The sequence below is a fragment of the Oryza glaberrima genome, chromosome 3 (assembly GCF_000147395.1).
Source record: "Oryza glaberrima chromosome 3, OglaRS2, whole genome shotgun sequence".
In the NCBI taxonomy this organism is placed as follows: Eukaryota; Viridiplantae; Streptophyta; class Magnoliopsida; order Poales; family Poaceae; genus Oryza; species Oryza glaberrima.
In genome coordinates this window covers 5,280,769-5,300,114 of record NC_068328.1, presented here as the reverse complement: position 1 = coordinate 5,300,114, position 19,346 = coordinate 5,280,769, and the positions used below count along the sequence as shown (strand labels likewise).

Below are 19,346 nucleotides of genomic sequence, written 5' to 3'. Positions count from 1 at the left end.
AGCTCCACTCTTTGCATCTCCCGCTGGGCTAAACCCTAGCAACGAAGCGTATCCCCTCCTACCGTCGTCTCCTCCTCCGTTCGCCGTCTCCTCCCCCAACTCGCGCGCCGGCGGCGAGCAAGGTAAGGACTGATCGATTGGCTTCGTCCGCTTGCATCCTCGTCTTCCTCGTCCGGGGTCTCCGAATTTCCGCGTGCAGCGAAGCGGAGTCCCCGTGTAGCTCCCGGTTTGGATCGACCCCGGCGGCGGCGGCAGGGATGGCGCTGAGGGGCGTTTGGCAGCTGCAGAAGCTCGTGGTGAACTACTGCGATTGGGGAGGGAGCAGCAGGGGGATCAGGTATAGCTCTCATCCGTGATGATACTACGGGCCTCCTAGATGATCTGGTCCGGGTTTCCTTTGTTGCCGGGAATTGATTTAGATCCGGGAACTGTTCTTTTTGTCTTCGATTACCCCGAGTAGTCTTTGCTGTGCGTCGGAGATAGGTTTGCACTTTCGTTCAATTCTTTGTGGATAAAGCATAACGAAGGGCTATACATACATATTGCCCTGGTGGGAAAATGTTCAATTGTTGCAAGTTAAATTGATGTGCATTTATCATACCGAGACATGAGAGAAATCAGAGCTAGACATTAGGCAGTTTGGTCACAATTAGAGCCAATTATAAGCTGCTCGTTGCCACATTAGGATCATGGCCGACATTCGAGAACTTGTTTTTTTCTGGACAGTAATTTTCACATTATATCCTCTCTTTGTGTATATCAATATGCTATAATTCAAGTATTACTTGTATGATTTCCCAGCTTACACATTTGGAAGTTGTCATTTTGCCAATACTTGTGTTGTTGGAAGTTGATGTCTGAACAATTAGATATTTTAATTTGGTTGCTCCTTCATGAAAATGATTTTTGGAATTGCAGGGCTTTTATGGAGGCACATCTTCCAGCTTTTAAGGAAAAGAACCCCCACTTAGAGGTGGTGACAGAGTTAGTCCGTGGACAGCATCCTAACCTGAAGGGCATTTACAGTAAGATCTTCTCCCTTGTTTTCCAACCATTGTAAAATTACCAGGAACTCTATAGGAGCCTTATTGCTGTTACTGATAAGGATATCACTTTCTGGTACTGAATTACATCTTTGAGTCCATTCTGAGTAAAATGCCATACTATAGGAGTAGTTGTCTATCCAAAGTCTTGCCTGTTTGACAAGATGCAAAACATCAGTAGGCCGCTGTCTTATCTGTGAATTGATGACCGGACATTGGGTCATTGGTTTAAACACATTATTATGGTTGTACTATGTGATTTTTCTCCGAAGGAACCTTGTTAAGAGGCCTGTAATTTGAGGAATGCATTTTGACCACAATTAGCACACCCATCTTGGATGAATGGGTGCCCTTGTGGATGACTGCATTCCATGAGTTTTCATAATCTCATCCACCTTTGGATTGTTTCAATCCAAAGAATGAGGTTAATCCCATTGCAATAACCAAACAAATTTTTATTGGTCACATGTTCCCGTTCTAATAACCAAACAGGATCATGTAGGATCTGATAAGACTCTAGGAATGAGGGTATTCTTTGAACCAAACAGCCATACTGTTTTTCTTGTTCCATTATTAATGTTTCTTCATGGTTGTGTTTACATGGCTACAACAAATTCGTTTTTGAGAAAAACGAAGCTTATGACATTCAGTTTTCTAATCAACATTCTTCTTGTGCAGAAAATCATAATGAGCGAGTTGTTTGTGTCCGAAATTTAGCGCCCGAGGACATACTATTGCAAGCTACCAGGCTAAGGAATTCTCTGGGCAGGAAAGTGGTGAAGCTGAGAACCAGACACGTAACAAAGCGCCCCAGTGTTCAGGGAACATGGACGACAGAACTGAAGATGTGATCATGTGAGTTGACCAGTTGGGTTCTCAGACAAGCTGCTGATGTTCTTTGATGTCGTGATTGCAGAACTGTTTTCATATGCGTGTCAAGAATTAGTCAGTGCAGCTATTCGACTCACCTTTTTTTAGTGATTACAGTTCAACTTTGTCTTTTTGTTTCGTCCGGTATCTGATAATAACATGCAAACTTGGGTGTTCCTTGTTGTCGTCCGCCTGTCAAATCCTAGTCAGGGAATCTGTCTTCCATCTAATGCCTTCACTCATCCGAACCAGCAATTCGTTTGATATAGAAGGCACTGCCTTGTAACAATCAAATTATCTTCAATCTGTTGGTTTACCAGGGAAAACCATAGATAGCCCTAAGCTGTCATCAGCTACAAATCTACACAATACAGAGACAGCATATGCTCATCGTGATGCAAATGTCGAACTTGGAAGATATCCATGGATCAGCAATTGCTGACCTGCTGTATGACAAGCTAAGCAAAAAAAAAACACAGCCCTTGCTTAATAAATAACGGATAAATGCTACAGCACGAGATAAAACGACACGGCGAGCACTAAGCAATAAGCCAACAAGGCAACAGCAGTCTCCAACCACGCACCTTTGCCTAAATGTTGCCAATAAAATTCAACGAAACGAGGAGCTTTCCCGTGTAGTAACGCGCAGATCAATTCCTGGTGGGATTTGCTGCTTCGCCGTTTTTCAGAGGAAAAAGCGTAAGCGTTTTGCCGTTTTCAGAGAAACCGGCAGTGAAATCCCCTCTTCTTTGCCAGTTCGCCAGTTAATAATAGGCAGCGTCCCGCGCCCTGGCCACCACGAGAAAAAACGCGAGGGAGTCTCGTCTCGGCCATTTCCGACTTTCCGTTGCCCTCGTCTCCCCCTTCTCGCTCGCAATGGCGACGTCGTTCGACCGCTGGGAGAAGGACCCCTTCTTCCCCGCCGCCGAGGAGGTGCAGGGATCCGCCGACCGGTGCGTTGCCGTCTCCTCCCCCGTTTTGTTTTTTTTTTTTTCGGTTTGGGGGTTCGTCGCGTTCGTATGGATCTGATGGTGATTCTCGGTGTGTCTCTGTAGCATGGAGTCGGTGTACAGGATATGGGTGCAGGACAGGAGTGGGGGCGATTCGGAGGCGGCGGCGGCGGCGGCGGCTGCTGCTGCCGTGGGTGGAGGAGGGCTCCCTGCCGGCGAGCTCCGCCGCGAGCTGCACACTGCGCTCGGCACCGCCAAGTGGCAGGTGAATTGGTTGCTCTCTCGACATCCATTTCTCTGCTGTATACTAGCGTCTAGCCATGGCACGATCGGCGGTAATTGCTCTTCTGTATCGTGGTGATCTGTGGTTGACGAATGCCTTTTGCCCCTAATTTTCTAAATTATTAGGATACCTAGAAACATAGTTCATTGCTTAGAGCAGGAAGACACGTAACGTGGTATGATTTGTTTGTTGTTATGAGCCACTGATGTTTGCTTCTTGAAAATCATGGTTTTTACCAATTACGAATTGTGGTAAATGAGAACATTTTTTTTTATTATACAAAACCTGCATTTATGTAGATCATGTCATTTAAGGTGCTTTGAGCCCTAAGTGGAATGTAGTTCCCCTCCTATCTGATCTATGTGAATATGAGAAGCCAATTTGTCCCATATGTGTTAATTTCAATTTCAGGGATTTTATATTGAAAATTGATGGCAAAAGAGTCTAATAGTTGTGTTTTGTTTCTAGCTAGATGAATTGGAGCGGGCAATTAGATCAAACGACAAGGTTTTCTCAGCTGGAAAGGACACAAAAGCACGGCATGATGACTTTGTTGCGGCAATCGGTTGTCGCATACTTGAGGTTGAGAACAATTTGAAAGAATCCAATGTTGCAGAGGGAAGGGGTGCCCTAAGCTGGATTGATTTGGATGAGGATGAACGGAATGATCTTGCTACCTTCCTATCTGCAAGCTCTTTTCAACAGCGAGACAAAGTAGTTACAATTCCATCTGTTGGTGATATTGATGTGGGCAACAATGCAGCAATGGTTAAAAAGGATATGTATGCTGACAGCTCCAAGGATTCTGGCTCCGCTGAGTTGAGTTCAGCAAGAGTAAAGGAAGAAACGCATCGTGGGCACAGAAGGGCTGCTAGTGCCCATGCTGATATCGGGTCATGGACTATGTTATGTCCAAATGAGAGCGAGAGTTCTGCTGACCTACCATATGATGACAAGCACCAAGAACCTTTGCTGAAGATAGTGAAAACATGTGCACTGACGAGTGCCTTGCAATCTAAGCCTAGAACGAAGAAAAAAGGTGGATCTGTGAAATGGGCCGCTGTTGATCAACAAGATGTGGAAGAGACAATCCCTCTCAGTTCTCAGATGGGTCAGGTACAGATGGCATCCTTGAGGAGTGCAAATATTCATTGTCCAACAATGCTTTCATTTGAATACATTCTAGTTCTCTAATGCTGTAGGGCCTTTCCTTCTGTAGGGATCGGATAGATGCTTTGAAAGAAGCAAGAGTTGTGTAAGTACTTGTGATGAGAGTACATACAATAAGAAACTTTATGGTTGTCTTGGAGCCCTGCATAGACGACTGCAGAGGTCGCGATATCGAATTCGATATGGGCGTCCTGTTCAATTAATTGTGTTAGCGGTTGCTGCCCTCTTAATATGTAAGTTTGTTAATTGTTACATGTTTGTTATTTCATTTTCATTGGACGAGCAAACAGAAAACAAAGCCTAGTATTGCCAGTTGTGGTCTTTGAATGACCAGTTAGCCTGTCAATTGACATCTTGTTCTAGTTACTGAACCACTGAGGTACTATGGATTGGTTTATTATTCAATATTTAAAGCATGGTTTACTAAATATATTTAATGTTGTGATAGTCTTATTGCACTCATCCAAAATGTTGCCTGAATAAATTATGATACAATGCTGCCATATTGTTTTCTTTTTATATTTTTCTGTTGCTCATGCATTCGCCGGTTGGTGCAACTGTCCTATACTGGCATGTTAGGTCTAACATTTTGTTTTTTTAGTGTACACACCGTTGTAACTTTTAATTGGCACTAACAATCCTGGAGTCTCTTGACTAGCCGATTTTCTCAGTTTTCTGTTACAGCCTTCTACAGTTTTTCATTTGCTATTATACCTTACGGTTTACTCTACCTTGCAGTCATGTGTGTATTCAAGAAAATTTGGTGACCTTTTGATGGGCTCATGATTTCCATAGAAGCCTCACCACAGCAGCTTGCGAGGTTCTACCATTTTTGCCTGCATAGCTCATATAACTGGTGTTGAACAGGCACCTGAGGCATGAAGAATGATCAGACTGGAGCAGCTTATCGCATTGACTGTACAGAAGTGTGCTGCATCAGGATGTCATCGGAAATGCAGTGTGCTGCCTGCATGATGCACCTCAAGATCTTGATCCTCACCATGGCCTGTTGACATATGCAACACCGTGTAGGGCCCGCTTTGGAAAGTTGGAAGAGTGGTGGAATTTCCTTTGTGAAATATATCTTCTGAACCCCTCATTCATAGCTGGTTCCATGAGAATAGGTTCTGAAGTGAAATGTGTAAGATGCTAGAACAATTGCCACACAATCAGAAGCTAGCCCGGGCTATCCTTTTTGTTTGGGCTCTAGAATTAGAATTTTGATGCCTCTGGCATTACGTTTGTTAGGCTATTAATTAAAGGAGATATAAGGGGTAGCTAAATGTATTGCGATGTTTGAAACTTCTGCACTGTTCGCGTGTTATATGAAAAACTAATCTTCTTGAGTGAATCTTTCTTTCTTAAGCTTTAAGATGCTAGGAACAATGTTCAGATTCACAGCTTGGCTAACATAATCTCAAATCTCCTTCAACTTTTTTTGCAGCTCAACAGGTAGCTCTCCGAGGCTGTCGCAGCCGGCGATCTCCAGGGTCTCCAACCGAGGGAAGCTCAGCGCTGCACCACCACCAATGCTGCCCATCGACGGAAGCTCCACCAGCAGCAGCCTCCTGAGGCAGCGGAACGTGCGCGTCTCCGGGTGCTCTCGCCGCTGCTCCTCGTCGTCGCCGTCAATGTCTACGACGTGAACCATCTCCGAGCAATGGCGAAGCTCCAGCTGCTCCAGGCATGGCAGCTGCACCGCCCAGCTCACGTTCCTTAGCCTGTTGCAGTGTGAGATCTTCACCCACCGGAGCGCCGGCAAGAACGCCCCGACGTCCGTCCGCGTCCACCGCACGGCCACCAGCTCGTGCAGCTCATCGATCTCGAGCTTCCTGAGCTCCGGAAGGCGCCACCATGCGTTGTCCTCCTCGCCGGCGACAACCTCCAGCTCCTGCAGGCCGGAGCACTTGGCGACGGTGAGCTCGTGCAGGGCCTCGAGCAGGCCCAGCATGGAGGGGCGCAGCGCGACGGACGGCGCGGTCGCCGCCACCCGCGTCACGGTCAGCCGCCGTGTGCGCACGTTGTCGAGGCCGCGCAGCGCGCGTAGGCCGGCGAGCGTCGCGACGGCGATCCCGAGGGACCGGACGAACGCCGAGCTCGACCTCAGCTCGTCCAGGCTCGCTCCTCCTCCTCCTCCTCCCGCGCCGCACCACTCGGTGTACCTGCTCGGGCACACGTCGAGGACGTCCAGGCTCGGCAGCCCACGCAGCACGCCGGCGGGGAACGCCGAGAGGCGCGCCGTGTGCCGCAGCAGCAGGTGCCTGAGCTGCCGCAGCCTCCCCAGCTCCGGCGGCACGGACTCCAGCGGCGTCGACGACAGGTTCAGGTAACGCAGCGACGCGAGCGTGCCGATCTCCGGGGCGACCTCGCGGACGCCGGTGAAGGAGGCGTCCAGGTACGCGAGCGCCGGCACGCCGAGCAGGAAGCCGCCGGGGATGTCACGCAGCGCCGCGTTGTGCTGCAGCATGAGGACGGAGAGGCTCCGGCACGGGGACGACGGCGGCGGCATTGCCCGCAGCCGCTCGACCGAGCTGCGCATGGCGGACACCCGCTCCGCGTCGCGCGCGCGCTCGAAGAACTCCACTAGCTTCTGCCTCGACCGGAGGGAGACGCCGCCGGTGCACACCACCCACCTGTTCGGCGCCTTGCCGAGGTCACGGGCGATCCACAGCGCCGCGCCCCTCACGACGCCGTGCAGCTTCACCTCGCCCGTGGCGTCGCCGGGCAGCAGCAGGTTGGCCTCCTCGAGCTCGTTGACGACGGCGAGCCCCGTGCGCACGGCCTCGTCCATCGGCAGCGACTCGCCCACCAGCCCGAGGCCGATCCAGCACTCGACGAGCTCGCCCTTGTCAATGGCGTGGCCCTCGGGCCACAGGGACGTGGCGAGGAAGCACTTCTGGAGCACGGGATGGCGCAGGTCGCCGTAGCTCTCTTGCAGCGATCGCAGCATGGCGCCTGGCTTCTCGCCGGCGTCCATCCCGGGGATCTTGGCGAGCTCCAAGTTCCTGAGCGCGGTCACCGTGCTCACCCACTCCTCTGGCTGCCTCCTGCACCTCATGGCGCCGCCGATGGCGGTGAGCGCAAGCGGCAAGCCGCCGCACCTCCCGGCGACCTCCTTCGCCAAGTCCGGTATCCTCGGGTCGGCGTTGATCGTCTCGTCGCGGGCGATCTCTCTGAACAGACGCCATGAATGGTCACTGTCCAAGCATTGCATGTCAATCCTTCGCGACGAGCTCATCCTGCCGCAGACTCCCCTTGTTCGGGTGGTCATGGCGACCTTCTGCCTCCGGCGATCGTCGTGCACGAGGTGCGGGACGCCGATGTCCACCAAGTCGACAGGCTTGGTTACGCCGTCGAGCAGCAGCAAGAAGCTCGAGTCCCTGAGGACTTCAAAGATCGGACGCGCACGGTGGTCTGGCGCGCCGCCGTCCGGGAGTGCGCACAGGCCGAGCCGGTGAGCCATGGCGTCCTGCATCTTGCCCACGGCGGCGCAGTCGCCCGGCGCGTCGAGCCATATGACGTAGTCGAACTCGTGCCTCCTGTCGGGGTCCTGGACGAACACGTTGTTGATGCGTCGCAGCAGCGTGCTCTTGCCGACGCCGGCCATGCCGCAGATGGCCACGACACCGGCGTCGCGGTCGTCGAGGCACGCCAGGGCCTCCTCGAGGTAGCCCTCCATGCCGACCACCGTGGACGGCACGACCATGGCGCCGGACGACGGCCGGGGCGCCCCGGCGGCGAGGCTCCTCACCCTGTCGCACTCCCCGAGCAGCGCGGCGAGACGGTGGCGCTCGTGGCACGCGCGCCGGCTAATGGCGTAGCTCGCGAACAGGTTGAGCGAGAAGGCGCCGCCGCCGCCGCAGGAGCAACACCGGCGCTGGTACTCTCGCCGGAGCTTGGCCACCCGCTTCTCGGCGCCGTCCACCCGCGACAGCCAGTCCGTGACCTCCTCCGGCCGCCGCCGCTGCGGCAGCCTCCCCATGGAGGCCTCGAGGTCGGCCCGTATCGACGTCAGCCGTGTGAGCGCGTCGGTGACGTCCTCGACGTTCGTGCCGACGCTGCTGGCGAGGTCGATGTCGGCGAGCAGGCGGCCGGCGATGCTGCGGCTCACGGCGCCGACGACCTGCGGCACCAGCTCCGCCATGGCTTAGCTTATTTTGGTCTAGTTGCTCCAGTCCAGCGACCAACTACTGACCATGCAAGCTAAACTTTCAGCAAGTTTAAACACTTCGGTAACGGAATTCAACTGAAATTGATTGCTCTTTTTCCAGCTTGTCACTTGCCAGGCTAACTTCTCTGCTTTTTTTCCTTTTTTTTTTCTTTTTTTGGGTGAAATTGAGATGCCAATGCTTGCAGCTTGCATGAAGCCCGCCGAGGGTGGACTTGAGGACAACGGAGACTTTGGATATAGCAGATTAGCAGATAGTATAATAGAGATGAGTGTTATAGAATGACAATCACTAACTTAAAAGAAACAAATTAGCAGGTAAACGAGCATCACCATCAGTGGGTCAACATCATATTATAGTGCAGGCGGTGGTTGGTTTTGGTTTTCCTTCTCTTAGTAGCTACTATCTGGGTGGAAAACTATAGTTTACAGTTTACTGTTTACTAGCGTGGAAAACTGAGTACTCAAGTCAGGCCTGTTCTTACCTTGGAATTTCCTTCTTTTTTTTAAAAAAAGTTCCTATCTGTACTGTATTGGAGGATAGTGATTGTCATTTTTCTAATGAACCGGGCCAACATTTTTCTAATGAACCAAAAGAAGAACCGGGGAATTGCAGAGGAACTGGACTGTTGGATTCACCTTACCCATTCCTTTGAAAAATTGCTACGAATTTATATATTTTTGTAGGAAATTTCGTTCCAAAGATCCAGGATTCAGGGTAATGTCAATCTTTCTCTGTCATACAAATATAACATTTAAAACATTTCTGGGTTTTCATCCAATCCAAGGCCAAATTCTTGTGTTGCTCATGCATTTCACAATCCTAAGCTTGGCATATGCATTACATGCATTACTGTGTTTTTTCTAACATGGGCCCGAACAGGCAATTCCATGTAAATAGTTACGTAAGAATGTAAGCAAAAACTGTAAATCACCTATGCATGCACACAGGGAAACATGAGTTATGCACCCAAAATTCCATCGACAATAATATACTTCACAAAAAAAATAGAACTACAAAAGATAAATGGTTTGCTTTGTAATATAATGATATGTGGAGATGCACTTGATAGTGCAGTGCAAATGGTGTATGGTTTCAATGTGCACTTGATGGTCCAATATTCAATCCCTAACACTCACAATTTCTTCTTAACAAATGTTTGGGCCCCGGACCCAAATCTTTTTAACTTTACATGTCCATCTAACTTTATGTCAGAGGAGATTCTTCCGTATATTTTATGTTAGAATTAATAGATGGGCTAAGGCCCATTCGAAGATTAATTCTTTGGAAAATCACAAAAGCTCACCTCATGAGATGGCATGCATATAGAGTTTAGTACCACCTTGCTTATTCTAGGAGAGGGGCCTCCTTAAAAGGGAGGATGCCCTCCTAGCCACTTTAAGCATGTGTGGTGGAGAGAAGAGGGGGACCACACGCGTGCGCTCGTTGGCCTGGTCTAGCAGGGCAGGCGGCGCGCGTGCACGACGTACGCGTTGAATGGTCCGCCCGCAAAATTGGCTCCTCACCCTTGCGCATATGCAGTCTCCTTTTGCAATTTTGTTTTGCTGCAGGAAAATTCGGATTTGTTTTGTTGTTGGAAACATTCCGAAAAATCCGGTGCGTGAAAACGGTGTGGAGTCCGGATAAGTTACGCGCGACTTATCCGGCTCGATTACGTAGAGTGGAGATCGTGCGGGCGCCCGTGGAGTCCGGATAAGTTACGCGCGACTTATCCGGCTCGGTTACGCAGAGTGGAGATTGTGCGGACGCCCTGATCAAGCGGCTCGGTTACGCAGAGTGGAGATCGTGCGGGCGCCCGTGGAGTCCGGATAAGTTACGCGCGACTTATCCGACTCGGTTACGCAGAGTGGAGATCGTGCGGGCGCCCTGATCAAGCGACCTATCTCTATTTAAACCGTGCCGCCGCCTTCACGCAACACACGCGAAATCAATCTAGGGTTTGCCTCCTCCTCTGTGTTGTGCCGTCGCTCGTAGACTACTCCATCCCGCTCGCTAGCGTGCACCAGCGATCGGGAGAGCAGGTCTCCGGAACCTCTGCCTTCGACGTCCTGCACCGGGTGAAGGCGGCAATAAGGTTTTTGGGAAGCGCTTCGCGCGACTGCTCCCTGTTCGTCCGCAACGGCTCGCCTTCCTCTCCGCTCGCGTGCTGCACGCATTCGTCGACGCTCGCAACCGCGAGTAGTTTCTGCCGAGTAACCGGTCTTTCCGCCACCTCGGTACGTGTTCGACATGTTGCGTATATTTAATATGTTCATGTTTTACTGCTTAGTTTACATGTGTAGATCTAATGATGCGTTAATGCTAGTATACATCTGTAATGTTATGATTTATTTATGGAATATATTAAATCATTATATGCCTATATTCTCAACATTTTATACCTTTAACAAGAAACTGATACTTTATTTCAATGCATATTATTCGAACTGCATATTATCTGAACTACAGCTTGGTGAACTGTTCGTTTAATTACCTGGGTACTTGCAAACTTTGTAGATTAGGTTCTCATAATTTCAGCTTAATTTACAATCCAAATTGTAGCAAAACAACAACTTGAGAAGGAAAACGAAGCCATGTACAATACTTAATTTATTAGGCAAATTAAGGTATGGGTTAACAGTTAGAGTAACCCGAAATGTAAAAAATTGATCATAAGGAGAGTAAAGGCTATCAAATTAAAAAAAAAATCAAGCATTTATTGGCAATCATGGTAATGAATTGTAGCATTTCAGTCACCTGTTGGCTCACAAAATGTAGAGCCTGATAGATCATTCACATTGAAAATGTTTTAGCTATTCATATTTTGTGCAATTCAACAAGTATGGAGACAGGCAAATTATTTTGTACCCAATCATAATACAGAAGTTGATAAAGAGAAGCTCATATAGTGTGAGCTGATGCAGTTTCATGACAAAAGTATCCACATATACAGCACCAAGGGAGCAAGTAAGAGCATGTACAATATAAGCCAGCTATAAACATATTTTAAAGAGATAAATGGAGAGAGAGAGGAGCAGCGGGCTATAAATTTGTAGCCAGTTGCAGTACGGACTCCAAAACGTAATATGTGTATGACAGATGGGACCAGGTATTAATAGTATAATAAGCAACTATTGTATGATTACATTGGCTATATATGATTTGGAGCTAGTAGTTGGCTATACTATTAAACTTCCTCTAATGCCACAAGTAATAAAATCATGAGAAACTTCACTTTGGACCGTCTGTATTTATCAAAGTTTCATATTAAACTAGAGCTAGACTCATCTTTTCACTTAATGCCATATATAATTATTGTCATTTTTATTTTGAACCGAATTTTATAAATTGCACAAAGAATATTACGATGATTATTCTAGTTTATAGATCCAATCCCATTTCGTCTTCTGTCAGAAACTCAAAATTCAACAGTTTTTACTAACCCTAATCCCTAAAGTTTTTTGGAAAAAAATAGTTCTTAAAACGTCGATCTGAAAAGCAACGACCGTTATTACCATTGGTAGCGGTCCTGATCGACGATCAGGGGTCTTATTGCAAAAATCTCAAGCTCCCTCAACATCAGCCGCGCATTTCGTCGAACACCGTGGCTGCCGCCGTCATCTCCGGCGCCGGCGAGCTCGGATCCTTCCTCCAATGGCTCCAGACGAACTTCTCCTTCAACTCAAATCCCCTCCGAACCCTAACCCCCCGTCTCCTGCACTCCATGGGCGAAGGCACCGACCTCCGCGGCCGTACGATCCGCGTCTGCAGCCGCTAGGGCTTCGGCATCTTATCTACCTCCCGGGGCGCAGGCGTCACCGACGGTAAATCCTCCCTCTTCCCCTTCTTAGATGGCTGCATTTCGTTGCAGGGGTAGTCATGGTGATGCCGCTCGTCATCTACAGTATTTTTTAGGTATCACGTTCTATGTTTTCTGTACCTTTAAAACGGATTTTAGCTGTTCCGGTGGAGATGAGGACGGAAAAAAAACTAGTCACATTATTCACATAGAGTTATTATAGTTGGAGGTGGTCAATTCAAAGTTGCACCAAAAATGGGCTCTTTGACCTCAGTAATTTGCAAGTACTTTCCATTCTACTATAGTGCCAGAACATGAGCTTGGATTTGAACATGTTGCTTTGTTGCTTGGAGATATCTGTGCTTCTCAGTTCACACACTGTATCTTAAGAATTCCATGTTTAGAGAGTTCATACTGCAGTAATTATAGATGAGACATTTTCTTTTGGTTTTTGTTGGTGCTTAGCTGATTAACTTGGTGACAAGAGATTATCAGCAAGAGCTAGTGCCTATGCTGGTATCTTTCCTTAGATTTTCTCAATTATCTAGTGCCAAATCGTACTTAACATGCCATGGACATGGAGTACTGCTTGCCTTGCATAATTAACCAGCTTCTTTGTGCGAGTACTGGCAACAACATGTCTCAAAATCAAAATCAGCAGTGAGCACCGGTGCTTTTTAACTAATAATGCTATAATACAATGTTTGCGAGTCCAAAATGTAGTTTCATGTAGTACATATTTTTGCTTCATCATCCATGATAATTGCTTAACGCTATGAAGATCACATGTATGAACAAAGGTAGCTTTATCATTATGCAAGGATTCAAAAAGTTGTTCATAAAGCAGTAGGGCTCTCTAGTTTCACAACAGTTAGGATCATTTTCTGATCTAACCTTAACGTTCGCATAATGATTTCTTCAATGGTCCTTGGGAGTTATCAAGAGGTAGAGATTCACCCTAGAGTTAATTTTTTATACCTCATGATTAACACTAAAATACACCTTACCTTTGAATGCCTCCTAACTCCTAAGGATAGTAAAGAAACTCCAAGGATCCGTTTCTCGCACTTTGAGAAGTTCTAATTCATGTATTCTTATGTTAAATTGATTCTAGGACCTATTTTATTTATTCTTGATAGATTAAATCTAGTAAAAGATGGAGAAGCTTCACTTGAAAAGTCCAGGTTAAGTCAGCAGTCATAATGGGAACCCAGTTTGCTCATATATCTTCTTTAGAGTCAAGTAATAGATAGATCCCATGTTCACACCCATATGTAATATAGCACACTTTGAATAATTCATTGATCAATCCTTTTATTTTTTTTCCAGAATGACTGGACTTGAAGAGTGAACAGAAGCATCCAGCAGCCAAGTTCAAGAGAAGTTCGATTTCAGTGTTTCAGAAGATTCCTTGAGGTAGGGGCTTAGGACTTTTTTGTTCAGTACCATATGCTCAACATATTGATCTTCATGCCCTATTTTTTGCCGGGCCGACCAAGATAGGCCAACTAAATTTACTTAAGATTGAAGAATATGTACAAATATACAAAGTTTTAACTTCAACAAGAAGTTGTCGAAGTAATGGAAGTTTTCACAGGAGCAACCTCCCAAAAGAAAAGATTACACTGAGGGACTACTCTCCTATATTTCTGAAAACCCCGGCTTCCTTCCAAATCGCCACTTCCTCTTTGATTGAACCAAACAGGAAACCGGCTGAGCGCCGCTGGTTCTGAAACACAAGCACATTTCTTTCCTTCCAAACCATCCAACAAACAAGCAGCACAAGGCCATTTTCTTCATGTCTTATTTTTATCTCTCCCTACTGTTTTTTTTGTCCTTTTCCATAGCAGAAGCGATGTAATCAACAAGAACAAGTCTAAGACTCAGTGTTAGGTTGTGCTTTGTGTACCGAAGTGGGCAAAAGCAGTTGACAAGGTTGTTGTTCCTTAGGGATCCGGAATATGTTCTGGTGCTGTCTTCAGAAAAATGTGTTCTGGCACTGTCTTTAGAAGAAACTGGCCGGTATGTATTTCCCTTCTGTTCTCAGTACACAGCCGTATCTACTTCATTTTACTTTCTGTAGTTCTAGTGCTGTAGTGCACTACCACCCTTAGTATTGACTGCTGATTTTACTGAGTAAAAAATGTGGACTACTGAAGCTAACTCAATCGCAAAAAGAATAGAAAATGGCCTGAAAATGTTTCATGTCTTCTGATGAATTAGTTTAGAATTCATAGCCAGACCATTAACATACAATGGAGAACAGTAAACAGTTCAGCCAACTGTCCAGGGTAGAGCCAACAGCCAAGCTTTGTCCCATCTTTTGATTCTTTAGACGGCAAGTTTGTCATTTTGACATCATACAACCCTCTTCTAAAGTTCTGATCACTGTTGAACACCTCCTCTGATTTGTGTCAGTTCGGCACTTAGGCCCTTGCTCAGTTGGACATCTCCACTTTTTTTTTTTTTGCCGTCATCAAGGTAAAGGAGAAGTTACATGTTTCACGACATTATACTATGGACATCTCCACTTATCAAACAGTATGTCAGCAATGTTGTCCAACATTTGACAACATTGATACAGTATGCATAAAGTATCGGATAAAATTTGAAGTCCAAACTTTATATATAAATCCAGAAAAAAAATTGTGAATAAGCATACGACTTAAGGCTATGAAAATGACTTTGACTAACCAATCAAATCCCCAACACCCCATCTTCCTTGCTAAAAGAAGCTGGAAGCTACATAGCATATTTTAGTGAAGATATGGTATTCATCTTTTTCCTACTATATATAACATATGGTCAGCTTTCATAATGCACCTATAAATCGGCGCGTCACACAGTGAATATGGTTGACTTTGTTTATTCAGGTCGTACCTGATTAGTCAAAGGCACATTACCATTAAGCTGTTCCTGTCAGTCACTGTCACAACTCACACGCCATGCTTAGTTGCATACACTGTTCTGTAGGTGAGTTCGTCTTTGCCCTTTTTCTTTGGATTTGCTATAAATACTACTACCTCCGTTTTTTAATAGATGGTGCTGTTGACTTTTTCTCACATGTTTGACTATTCGTCTTATTTAAAAAATTTATGCAAATGTATAAGATATAAATCACACTTAAAGTACTATTAGTAATAAAACAACTCATAACAAAATAAATTATAATTACGTAAATTTTTTGAATAAGACGAATGGTCAAACATGTGAGAAAAAGTCAACGGCATCATCTATTAAAAAACGGAGGGAGTAGCTGGGTGACTGGGTCAATCCAACTGCTAGCACGTGTTCAATATCCTCTCAAATTCACAAAGTTTATCTTTATACGAACATAATTCATATATCCATTATATATGTCTAGCACAAATTTGATCTAGTCCGTCCACGGAAGCATTCGACACTGCCATCGCCGCTCACCTGACTACTCGGCCACGATCAGACGCCATTGCCGGCGGCGACAGCGACATGGACGCTCCGGCCGACCAACAAGTCGCCGACAGCACGTCCACCTGCTGCGCGATCCACCTGTGGAGCGAACTCGACGACATGCTCGACGTGGCGAGGAACGTCCGCCGCCTGGAGGAGACCGTCGGCCAGCTCGCCGCGCAGCGTAGCAGCTTGCACGGCGCTATCGTGGACGCCCGCGTCGTGGGCGTCGACGACGGCGAAGACGGTGGCGCCGCCGACCGGCTGCGCCGCCTGGGGTGCACCGAGGAGGCGGCGAACTGGCTGGGGCGCGCCCGCGTCGCCGAGAAGCAAGGGAACGCCGTCGCGGCGGACTACGCCGCGCTGTCCATGCCACGCCTCCGCCTCGTCGCGCGCTACCGCATCGGCAAGCGCGCGTCGCGCGCGCTCCGGCAGGCGCAGCAGCTCGTGCAGGAGCGTGGCGCGATCTGCGCCGCGCGGCGCGGGGTCGGCAGCTTCGCCGCCACGACGCACCAGTCGGCGCCGACGCCCGCGGCGGCCGCCGTCGGGACGGAGGATTACCTCAAGGAGGCGCTCGGCTACATCGCCGACGACGCCGTGGGAGTCATCGGCGTCTGCGGCATGGGAGGGGTGGGGAAGACCACCCTCCTCCGCGCCATCAACAACAGCTTCCTTCCCACCGCGCGGCAGCCGCCGGCGAGCAGCAAGGTGTTCGACCACGTCGTCTGGGCAGTAGCCTCGAAGGAATGCAGAATCGATCGGCTCCAGGACGACGTCGCGAAGAAACTTGGCTTGCCATTGGCGAGCCTCCCCGACGAACACTCGGACGCCGACTTGGAGCAACGTGCTCTGCCGATCGCCGAGCACCTCAAGAACACAAGCTTCTTGATGCTACTAGACGACCTGTGGGAATGCTTCGATCTGAAGCTCATCGGCGTTCCTTATCCAGACGGCGGCGCCGGCGACGAGCTGCCGCGGAAGGTCGTGCTGACGACGAGGTCGGAGATCGTCTGCGGCAACATGAAGGCCGATCGGGTTCTCAACGTGGAGTGCCTGAAGCCGGACGACGCGTGGACGCTCTTCGAGATGAACGCCACGGCCGCGGCCGTCACGTCCCACCCGGCGATCGCCGGGCTCGCCAGGGAGGTTGCCGGCGAGTGCCGCGGCCTGCCGCTCGCGCTCATCACCATCGGCAAGGCTCTGTCCACCAAGACCGACCCGGAGCTGTGGCGACACGCCATTGACAAGCTGAGGGACGCGCACCTGCACGAGATCACCGGCATGGAGGAGGAGAACGCCGGCATGCTGCGCGTGCTCAAGGTCAGCTACGACTACCTCCCGACCACCACGATGCAGGAGTGCTTCCTGACGTGCTGCCTCTGGCCTGAGGATTACTCGATCGAGAGGGAGAAGCTCGTCGAGTGCTGGCTCGGGCTCGGCCTCATCGCCGGCTCCGGCAGCATCGACGACGACGTCGAGACGGGCGCGCGGATCATCGCCGCTCTGAAGGACGTCCGCCTTCTGGAGTCCGGCGGCGACGTCGTCGGCGACACGCGGGGCGTCAGGATGCACGACATGATACGCGACATGGCCATCTGGATCGCCTCCGACTGCGGCGCCACGAGGAACAGGTGGCTGGTGCGCGCCGGCGTCGGCATCAAGACCGCGTCGAAGCTGAACGAGCAGTGGCGCACCTCGCCGGCGGCGGCGGGCGCGTCGACGGAGCGCGTCTCGCTGATGAGAAACCTCATCGAGGAGCTCCCGGCGCGGCTCCCCGCCCGCCGCGGCGTCAGGGCGCTGATGCTGCAGATGAACACGTCGCTGCGCGCCATACCCGGGAGCTTCCTCCGGTGCGTGCCGGCGCTCACGTACCTGGATCTCTCCGACACCATCGTCATGGCGCTGCCCGGCGAGATCGGCTCGCTCGTCGGCCTCAGATACCTCAACGTGTCCGGCACCTTCATCGGCGCTCTGCCGCCTGAGCTGCTGCACCTCACGCAGCTCGAACACCTGCTCCTGAGCGACACGAACATGCTCGACAGCATACCAAGGAACGTCATCCTGGGCCTCCAGAAGCTGAAGATCCTCGACGTCTTCGCCAGCAGGTACACCCGGTGGAGGCTGAACGCCGACGACGGTGACGACGACGACGATGCCGCCACCGCATACGAGGCGAGCCTCGATGAGCTTGAAGCGAGGAACGCGTCCATCAAGTTCCTCGGCATCAATGTCAGCAGCGTCGCCGCACTCCGGAAGCTCTCCGGCTTCACCAACGTCTCAACGAGGCGGCTGTGCCTGAAGGACATGGCCGGGCCGGCGTCGCTCACCCTGCTCCCTTCCACGCTATCGGACACGCTAGGAGGCCTTGACATGCTGGAAAGACTGCAGCACCTCGCCATCCGGAGCTGCACCGGCGTCAAGGACATTGTCATCGACGCCGGCAGCGGCAGCGGCAGCGACTCCGACGACGAGCTGCGTCGATCTTTCCGCCTACCGAAGCTGGACAGGCTCCGTCTCCTGAGCGTCCGTCACCTCGAGACGATCCGATTCCGGCACACGACGGCGGCCGCCCATGTCCTCCCGGCGCTCCGGCGGATCAACATCCTCAACTGCTTCCAGCTCAAGAACGCCAACTGGGTGTTGCACCTCCCGGCGCTGGAGCATCTGGAGCTACACTACTGCCACGACATGGAGGCGATCGTCGACGGCGGCGGCGACACCGCGGCGGAGGACCGGAGGACGCCAACGACGTTCCCTTGCCTGAAGACTCTGGCGGTGCACGGGATGCGGAGCCTTGCGTGCTTGTGCCGGGGCGTCCCGGCGATCAGCTTCCCGGCCCTGGAGATCCTCGAGGTCGGCCAATGTTACGCTCTCCGGCGGCTCGACGGCGTGCGGCCGCTGAAGCTACGGGAGATCCAGGGCAGCGACGAGTGGTGGCAGCAGCTGGAGTGGGAGGAGGATGGCATCAAGGATGCACTCTTCCCTTACTTCAAGAACCATTCCTGACAAAAGAAATATTGCCATCCAAAGAACATGGTATTGACTGGAGTACAGTATATTTACAGATGATGTACAAATTACACAATGGATCGCAATGGATGTCAAAACTCTAAAAGACGTAGGAGTATTCTCGATTCATAAACATTAAACAAGTCGGTATCCTGGGGAATAGCAGCACAAAAAAAGAATTAGGTAGCAGAAATCCAATGGGAAAGAATGGTGCCATAGCAGAACAGCTGCAAGCATTCACACAAAATTGAACACCAATACTCAAGGAAAGGAAAGAAAACTACAAGAAGAAAAATACCTAAGAACGTTACGCTTCACAAAAGAATTCACACAAAATCTAGACTAATATTCTAAGAAAAGAAAAGAAAAGAAAACTACAAGAAGAAGAATAACTAGATTATTGTTCTTCACAAAGAAAAAGGAAAATATCAAAGAAAAAGGAAAATATGAGGATGTATATATAACTTGTAGTGTTAATCAGAAGGTGTGTAAAAGTATAATACCTTCAAATAACATAAATACCTCTACCTCCCAACTCCCAAAGACCATTGAGAACTCGCTACACTGATGCATGTTTTGCTGTTACCTGCAATCCTGATGATGGTATAGATGAAAATTTCCCAT

General features: G+C 49.4%; 4 protein-coding genes across 9 annotated transcripts; 3 read left to right on the top strand and 1 right to left on the bottom strand.

The window, feature by feature from the left end:
- Positions 1 to 3: 3 nt before the first annotated feature.
- On the top strand, positions 4 to 2,098 carry LOC127765659 (54S ribosomal protein L51, mitochondrial). Of its 2 annotated transcripts, XM_052290599.1 has the most exons (4): positions 4 to 122; positions 200 to 337; positions 919 to 1,025; positions 1,722 to 2,098. In XM_052290599.1, exons 2-4 carry the CDS (start codon positions 258 to 260, stop codon positions 1,892 to 1,894), a joined length of 360 nt encoding a protein of 119 aa, XP_052146559.1. In that variant the 5' UTR covers positions 4 to 122; positions 200 to 257; the 3' UTR covers positions 1,895 to 2,098. The 2 variants fall into 2 exon arrangements, with proteins under 2 accessions (XP_052146559.1, XP_052146558.1); XM_052290598.1 differs by having other exon boundaries at positions 6 to 337.
- A 476-nt stretch (positions 2,099 to 2,574) lies between these two features.
- Positions 2,575 to 5,298, top strand: LOC127765161 (uncharacterized). Of its 2 annotated transcripts, none has more exons than XM_052290004.1 (5): positions 2,575 to 2,866; positions 2,969 to 3,128; positions 3,619 to 4,262; positions 4,366 to 4,549; positions 5,055 to 5,298. In XM_052290004.1, the coding sequence occupies exons 2-5, from the start codon at positions 2,990 to 2,992 to the stop codon at positions 5,081 to 5,083; spliced, it is 996 nt and encodes a 331-aa protein (XP_052145964.1). In that variant the 5' UTR covers positions 2,575 to 2,866; positions 2,969 to 2,989; the 3' UTR covers positions 5,084 to 5,298. The 2 variants fall into 2 exon arrangements, with proteins under 2 accessions (XP_052145964.1, XP_052145963.1); XM_052290003.1 differs by having other exon boundaries at positions 2,577 to 2,866; positions 3,615 to 4,262.
- Positions 5,299 to 5,577: 279 nt separating this feature from the next.
- LOC127765160 (disease resistance protein RPS2-like) lies at positions 5,578 to 8,684 on the bottom strand. Its single transcript, XM_052290002.1, has one exon. The coding sequence runs from the start codon at positions 8,458 to 8,460 to the stop codon at positions 5,734 to 5,736; it is 2,727 nt and encodes a 908-aa protein (XP_052145962.1). The 5' UTR covers positions 8,461 to 8,684; the 3' UTR covers positions 5,578 to 5,733.
- A 3,357-nt stretch (positions 8,685 to 12,041) lies between these two features.
- On the top strand, positions 12,042 to 19,197 carry LOC127767962 (disease resistance protein RPS5-like). Of its 4 annotated transcripts, XM_052293454.1 has the most exons (4): positions 12,042 to 12,309; positions 13,614 to 13,700; positions 14,235 to 14,306; positions 15,649 to 19,197. In XM_052293454.1, the coding sequence occupies exon 4, from the start codon at positions 15,753 to 15,755 to the stop codon at positions 18,717 to 18,719; it is 2,967 nt and encodes a 988-aa protein (XP_052149414.1). In that variant the 5' UTR covers positions 12,042 to 12,309; positions 13,614 to 13,700; positions 14,235 to 14,306; positions 15,649 to 15,752; the 3' UTR covers positions 18,720 to 19,197. The 4 variants fall into 4 exon arrangements, with proteins under 4 accessions (XP_052149414.1, XP_052149415.1, XP_052149413.1 ...); XM_052293455.1 differs by lacking the exon at positions 14,235 to 14,306; XM_052293453.1 differs by having other exon boundaries at positions 13,614 to 14,306.
- The last annotated feature ends 149 nt before the right edge of the window (positions 19,198 to 19,346 follow it).

Coding starts and splice junctions, on each gene's coding strand:
- LOC127767962 (XM_052293455.1), top strand. CDS start 15,753: ATGGACGCTCCGGCCGACCAACAAGTCGCCGACAGCACGTCCACCTGC.
- LOC127765161 (XM_052290003.1), top strand. CDS start 2,790: ATGGCGACGTCGTTCGACCGCTGGGAGAAGGACCCCTTCTTCCCCGCC. Junction 2,867..2,968: donor GTGCAGGGATCCGCCGACCG/GTGCGTTGCCGT, acceptor GTGTCTCTGTAG/CATGGAGTCGGTGTACAGGA. Junction 4,263..4,365: donor TCAGTTCTCAGATGGGTCAG/GTACAGATGGCA, acceptor TTCCTTCTGTAG/GGATCGGATAGATGCTTTGA.
- LOC127765160 (XM_052290002.1), bottom strand. CDS start 8,460: ATGGCGGAGCTGGTGCCGCAGGTCGTCGGCGCCGTGAGCCGCAGCATC.
- LOC127765659 (XM_052290599.1), top strand. CDS start 258: ATGGCGCTGAGGGGCGTTTGGCAGCTGCAGAAGCTCGTGGTGAACTAC. Junction 338..918: donor GGGAGCAGCAGGGGGATCAG/GTATAGCTCTCA, acceptor TTGGAATTGCAG/GGCTTTTATGGAGGCACATC. Junction 1,026..1,721: donor TAACCTGAAGGGCATTTACA/GTAAGATCTTCT, acceptor CTTCTTGTGCAG/AAAATCATAATGAGCGAGTT.